The 7707-nt window shown below is 36.2% G+C and overlaps 1 protein-coding gene across 1 annotated transcript; it reads left to right on the forward strand.

The window, feature by feature from the left end:
* Positions 1–6985: 6985 nt before the first annotated feature.
* On the forward strand, positions 6986–7417 carry LOC105314451 (tigger transposable element-derived protein 4-like). Its single transcript, XM_011408624.1, has 2 exons — positions 6986–7207; positions 7256–7417. The coding sequence occupies exons 1-2, from the start codon at positions 6986–6988 to the stop codon at positions 7415–7417; spliced, it is 384 nt and encodes a 127-aa protein (XP_011406926.1).
* Positions 7418–7707: the final 290 nt, after the last annotated feature.

Raw genomic sequence — 7707 nt, forward strand, 5'->3', positions numbered from 1 at the left:
ACATCAATTCCATCGACATTAACATTATTATAAAGCTGTTTCTATTCAATATCAGCCCGAGCAATCCTATTACAAATATAAGTATTGCCCCTATATATATTACACTCATGATTACCTGGGAGGAATCGAACCCCCATACTCCATTCCGAAGTCGGACATTTTTCCTTTAAATTACAGACAATACCGGTGGGTTCCTACCCGCTTTAACGAATTCCACCCTCAATATAGATCCGCCCGGTTTCCAAAATTAGTGACTTCTCCTATTTCGCAGCCTTCAGCTTCACCTAGGCCCGATGCCATCTTAGTCTGAAACGTAGGAGCTACCATCATTCTTATAATGGCCGGAACACCCTTGTGCCTGGCTTTTCCCTTTAGTTGCCTTCAGGGATTATCCTTCCCATCGTAGCTACCCTGCAAGCTCCCCTGACCACTGCCAAGGCAATGGGGGGCTTGCTGCCAACAGGTACACCATTGGATGGCCGCTTATACCCGATCCTGACGTACGAGGGCGCAGTTACACTCTGTGGTTACATATTGTTCATAGAAACCGACCTAGCTCACGCCGGTCTGAACTCAAATCATGTACGGTTTTAATGGACGAATAGTCCCACCCGTGGAAGCTGCTGTACCCCCAGGTTACTGCAATTCAACATCGAGGTCGCAAACATCGTCTTCACTGTTCGGGTAAATACGTAAGGAAATACCCCAACCCATTTCATACCACAATAAACATAAATAAACTCAAAATAAACGGAAAGTATTTCTGCCCGGGTTTCCCCAAATTATCATATGCCATCCCCCTTATATTCGCATACGCCAATTCCATTATGGATTGCCAGACATTCGGTATAACCCGTTTCCCTATAAGGAATAGTAATATCACAATTAATGCCCCCCTCATCATCAATCAAGTGTTTAGGTGTATTCATAAGTTTAGCAATAAAAATACCGAAAGTATGTTTCATATATGGCTACCACAGGCACACATAAAAGCGCCTGTAGCGGCGTCAGTAATATTGGCCTGAGTTTTATTGAAATTAGGGGGTACAAATTCATACGAGTTACATGACCGTTGTTGCCAGAGGCGACAATATATTTTGCGCCACTTATTATGTCTTTAAGTTTATTGGCCATAATATATGGGAGTTTGACAATTTGCCGGCAAGTAGACCTGAAAAGAATAATTGCTTATTCATCAGTGGCACATATGGGGTTAATGACCTTGGGTATATTTAGCCACACCTTGCAAGGGTGGGTGTCTGCTTTCTTTTTAATGTTGTCCCATGGGTTAGTTAGTTCCGCATTATTTATTGTTGTAACATTACTATACAAGCGACACCATACTAGGTTGTGTACAACAGTTTGGGCTAATCGAATTAACTGTGTACTAACGGCATTTAGGCCTTTAAGCTTTTCTGGCAAAGGCTCACTTTGCAAACCATTTAATACACATCTGTTAGGAATTTTCTTGCTACGTATTGTAGACTTGCAAGTTTTACACATTAAAAGTTGTTTGTTGCTAAAATTTGGATTGTAATCAAAACTTCCAATTGTCTCCAAACCTCACTCTTATTGTCCTTATCAAAACTTTGGCACGTTTGCCACAGCTCATTAATCTCCTGCAGCTACAACAAGCATGCTCGTTTTGATTGCACATTTCCTTTTGGAACTCAGCTATCAGGTTAATGTTTTCTTTAGGTTGTTTTCACTTCAAAGTCTGGATCCCTTAAAAGTTATGTCGCTCTCACTCTCTTCAAATCTAGATGAGTAAATTTGGGCAACATCACTATTTTCATTGTTTGGATAAGACTCGGTTGCAATTTTAATCAAAGCATCCACATCTTCAATTAAAGCTTGATCTATTAGATTGACAACTTCATCATAATTTCTGGCTTGATAAACATTATGCAGAAAAGTGGATAGTGAGGAAAAGCAGCTCTCAGTATTCTTAGCTTGCTTTTACATGTACTGTTATCCTCATAACAAGTCAATGAATGACCATTTTTATGTGGATCATGCTCATTTGGGCAACCTGCACCTACGTTTCTCAATATTTTCTGACATTCCTTGGCTTGTTTGCTGAATGCTTCTTTTAAATCTTTGATCGTTTCGATTTGAAAACCTGTCAGCTGTTTAAAATTGTCAGTACATGCTATTTTTACAGTTCTTTTTAAACCCTTTTACCACTGTCTACATCATTTATGTCTTTTGTGTCACTAGTAACATTATCATTTTGTATGTCTTTTCCTGCATCTTTCCTTAAAATTACATCATTATTGTCATTGAAACAACTGTCGATAAGTTTTGCTAAATCATCATCGTCTAAAATTACAGTATCATCATTTACAGTTGATGGGGCATGTTTTTAGCATGCTTGGTAAAAGTGTGGCTCACAACTGGCCACGTGATACAAATCACAAAATTCCCCATTACCAGTGTATGTATTATTATTAACTTTCTGTGATTACCCCAAGCAGCATTCCAGCAAAATGTCAACGTGTATTGAATATAACAGTAACAAGTCTCCTAGCTGCATTTTAATTAATACCCGATGCATGACAGCAATCAACAAAGACTTGTCAATATTAGAAGCAACTTTCAATTGCTTTTGTACTCCTTTATTTTTAGCAAGTTTTTTTGTAATTACTGCTATGTATCTGTTCTTTAGATCAATTTTTGGTTTGGCTAGATGGCATCTAGCTCTTCTGCTTTGTCTTATTTTTAGAAGTTTTTCTTATAATATGCACTGTTCTTCTGCTTCTTTTGCACTATTCATGCTATGATTTTGGATCTCTTCTTAGCCGATACACTTCTTGTTGGTGGATTCAAGTTACCATTATTTCTATATTTTTTTCTTAGCTTTGCATTTTTAGTGTCAGCCACAGCAGCATAATGGTGTCTGGCATTATCTTTTATTTGCTGACTGTGAGAGGCATAATACTCATTCATTTCTTTTTTTCCTTTCTTCAAAATTAGAAGCATAATTATCCTTAAAACTTTGTAACAGTTTTTCATGATTAGCAATATAATTTTTTTTCAACTTCTCTAATCTCTCATCACAATTAGCAATATAGTTATCATTTAATGCCTCTAATGTCTCTTCATAATTAGCAATATAATTGTCTTTAAATGCCACTAATCTCTCTTCAAGGCAAGAAGCATGACAATTTTTTGAGTAATCTGATAATTTGTGTTTATTTGAGCCATGATATATTTTTTAGAATAATCTAACACTTTTTCTTTATTCATGGTACTATATTATTTTTAATATTTTTTTACAAAATCTAATATTTTTTGTTTTATTATGGCATGGTACTTTCTAGATTTTGCATGGTTTTTGTCACGATTTTCATAATAGTCTTGTTTCGACTTATCCCTTTTTTTACCTGTGTCTCTCCAAAAATTCTCATCGGATGTACCCCACCAGGTTTAGTCATTTTGTTTCTGAAGCATGTGGCGGTCAAGTATCAGACTTCTTGAATCAGGACATATGATTATGACAGATAGGGGCTTTGATATTCAAGAGGTAGTGGCTGCTAAAGGAATTCTGTTGAATGTACCTTCTCGCTTGGGATCACAGAAGCAACTAAGTGCCTATGATGTTGAGAAAACAAGACAGATTGCTAAATACAGAATTTATTGGCCTCGCTCAGCTTTGCGTAGGCGAGGACTAGATACTCGGTTTGTCTGTCTGTCATTCATTCATTCTGTGTGCTTTATTTTGTCTTTAAGTATGTATATCTTTGCAATTGCATACTCTAAATCTGAGTGAACTTCTCTTCTGCTAGGAAAAGTCTTGCTTTACTGCCTTGAGATGTTTAGAGAGCAGCTCTAGCTAGTAGAAGCTTTTTAACTAATGAGAAAATGCTCAGCTATAGCGGTAGTATTCTGGATGTAAATGAGACTCTTTTTCAGTACATCAAGACTAGTTATTGTTTTAATATGTGTGGGACTCTAAATCTTTCTTGTTAGTGAGTTATTGCTTCTTGAGTTTCAACCCGAGTGAACTGTAGGTAGTCTAAATGTCCTAAACTCTCTCAAATCACATAATTTACATCTAGGCAACAGTATTTGTGCCATTGTAATGTCATATAGAGCTTATAAGAAGAAAAAAATCTAAAACTTCCTTCTTGTTGCAGGGCTTACTGCCATCAAATAGTTAATAGTTGATGATGTCATGCCACACCTCCAATTTCGGAGTAGCTACTTTTGCAGGCATGCAGTCTGGTTTGTTTTTAGGATGTGTATCTTTAATAGAGACCACATCAAAAGCTGTGGTTTTGCAACCCATGATGCTATTTTTAAAATAAGAGTGTATAAATAGTTGATAAAATCCAAGTGTTAGTTGGACACATCACAAAGTTTTGGAGAGACTCCAGAGTCGCATCATGCTTTTCACACTTGCCCAGAGTGTCACTTTTGATCTAAATGTACAGGTGTACTTGCAGGTCAGCTTGGCTAGCTAAGCCTAACACTTCCCAATCAACTATAGGAGCGAGGCCACGCACCTTTGGTGTCTCATATTGAACGAGTGATAGGAAGAGGTCATCAATATAAAATATTGAACCAATTGTTTTCCAATCTAATGGGTGATTTAGTTGGTGATGTCAATCCAGTTTGTATGTATTTGACTAATTTTGATGTTCCTCTTGTAGGATATTAGTTCTGTTTATGCATACCCTTTCTCTCTATTCCCATTCCCAATATCTCTCTGTTATGGTTTAAATGTATTACATACATGTATTTAAAACTTATTAGACTATCAAATTTATGAAGAGTAAGTGAGTGTGTGTATTTGACTGTAAATGAGTCCCACGGTAAAACGAAACGAGAAACAGTTAGTTGACAAAAATAATTATTAGCACTTTTATCATTAATAATTGGAATGTATAATGTGATCCAATTACTATTACGGTACATGTACAGTCATATGTATAATTATTTCATACCATTACTAAACTATGACTAATACTGTAGCACAATGTAATTTTTACAATTACATAATACATGTACATTCACAGTACTTCCCAATCCTCATGTCTTTTACTATCTCTACCTCCCATCTCTAAAGACAATTTAATATTGTAATATTAAATAGTGTATTCCTTAAAAATTTTTCCTGATAAAATTTCTGGAACAATACTGTTTGCAATAAAATTCATCAATAATCTCCTGTAATTTAGTCCAGCAATCAAAATCCATAACAATATGATCAAAAATTACTGTATCTTTACTATAAACAACAAAGTCACACCAATCAACATTGAGAATGGCCATTTCCCCTTGCACTTGTGTATAGTGTGAATGATTTCTACGTAAACTGAGCAAGCCATTTTCTCCTCTTTGTAGCACAAATACATCTCCATACTTGTCTGCAATTTCATCAGGAGTAAGAGATATTGTAAGAAATCCATCTATGCTGTATGGGCACTTGATTTCTATGCACCCAATGCACCCAATGCAAATATCACTTCATTGCGAGTTATTCATCAGATAATGCTCCTAAGTATGCCTTTTCTGGTTACAATGACAAACCTGCTTGCTCAAACATCTCTTCTCCAATCAAGGTAACATTTAAGGTAACATTTAAGGTTTAACATTTAAGGTTTCATGATAACATTTAGGTGCGCTAGGCTCATTGTCTCTTCCCCATAGAATTTGTGGTGAGAAATATTTGGAGTATTCTTTTTATATCCCATTACATCTTTAACAATTCTTTGAGAGTCAGTTAAATGTCTTCGATGAAGTATTTCCCCAAATCTGGAACTAGTGATTCTTCCATTATACAATGCATGCCACAAATTGCTTCTAGCCTGTTCACGAGTTGCAACCTTGATTTGATTAACTTCTTCCTGAGAAAGTGTAATAGACTTTAAGTAGTCACAGCATTGTCTAATACTTGGGACTATAAATTCCTTCTGGAAGTTGATATACTTTTCATAACAGAAGATAACATGAATCCACAAATTTGAATGAGGTTGTTCACTGTAATGTGTTGGGCTATTCTCCCAGAACTGCTTTAAGCCTGTGGTAGGTACAATGTTTTTAATATCTCCCAAAACAATTATGAGACTATCTGGATCAAGTGTTCTATGAAGCATTTGCCTTACCGTATAGCTGGAAAAGTTTGCGGGAATTATATTTAGCGATTTTGTACTAATTTTAATGTTTATGGAATTTAATTTTGCTGGTGTAGGCGTGCACAGTTGATACACCGATTACTTATAATGCTTTGTGGAATTAAATTGTGAGTTTTTATGATGAAACAGCAAAATTAAATTCCAGCAAATATTTCCAGCTATACGGTATATCAAATTTATGTGGCTTGTATATTCTCATTTTATTATTGTCTTTTATGTCCCTATGACTAGGCTTTACAATGTTCATATCTTTTGCACGAGCTGGACTGACTTCCTTTATAGGAGGCTGATTCCAAGCCATTGGTTGAGATGTCTTCGACACCTTTGTTGGTAAGCATTCCTGTCCAGTACTCACATAATGCTCAATGAAAAACAATAATGCAGCTACATGATTACATGCTTGTCCTTACCTAAAAAATGTTGGTTATATTTGCAATTCATTTAATTTAAACTTACCCTGACACACAGTTGCATTTTGCAGAATTTACATCTCCTTTGTAACTTTTGCAAAAGCTTTGTTCATGTCTTTTTGCAGGAACTGTGAAACTATTGTTGCTAAATTGAATGGGACATGGCCTACAATTTGGCCCACCTTCATGACTGCAACTGCTCTTCTGTCCACAGAAATAGTTGGTCCTGTGATTAATCTTAACATTTAATCTCGAAATGGAGTGCACTATGCATATATGCATGGTATCCTTGGATGAATAAATCCATAGTAAAAGCTTCGACGTTAGCAGATGAAACCACCTGACTAGCCTTGGTTTGATGAATCAACAAACATTCAGTTACGTGATAGATTAATGAATACTAGTTGAGTAGTGTTTGAAGCAGCTGTACACTAGATGGCCTCTGAGTCATACAAAGAAAGAGTGTATTTGACCTTAGAAAAGAAAGTTATGCTCATAAGACATGCCCAAATCCATACTGGCCACTCATTACAATTGCTGGAAGCAGGGTTTGGATGTGGAAAGACACAGATAGGCAAAATACTAAAGAATAAGTTCTCAATTCGGGATTTGTATCAATCTAATGCATCCAGTAGCTGGGTTTACTCCATTGGTAAAGCTAGAAGCTCTGAGTAATGTGAGATTAATGATTTCCTCTACATATAGTTTAAGCTTGCAACATCAAAGAATATCCCTGTGGGAGGTCCACTGCTTATTGAGAAAGCTAAAATGATAGCAAATGCGTTGGGCAAGTTCAATTTCAAAGGATCACAGGGATGGCTTGAGAAATGGAAAGAGATTTGCTATCAAGCAGTTCAATTGTTGTAGAAATGGTCATCTCTGATCATGAGAAAGAAATGGAGCTAAATAGAAGGATGCTACTTCTTATACTGAAATGTATTTAATATCTTGTTCACCAAGGCTTAGCTTTAAGAGGCAGTAACGATCAGATGGAAAGTAACTTCACTTAGACTCTAAAAGTTGATGATGAAGTAAAACGGTGGCTGCTAAAAAAGACAGAGAAGTACACTAGTCCTGATATCCAGAATGAGATGCTGAAGTTAATGGGAATGTGCCTGTTACGTAAAATAGCAGCAAATATTCAAGCAGGTGTGTTC

This window comes from Amphimedon queenslandica, unplaced genomic scaffold, assembly GCF_000090795.2.
Source record: "Amphimedon queenslandica unplaced genomic scaffold, v1.1 AMPQUscaffold_13515, whole genome shotgun sequence".
Classification (NCBI taxonomy): Eukaryota; Metazoa; Porifera; class Demospongiae; order Haplosclerida; family Niphatidae; genus Amphimedon; species Amphimedon queenslandica.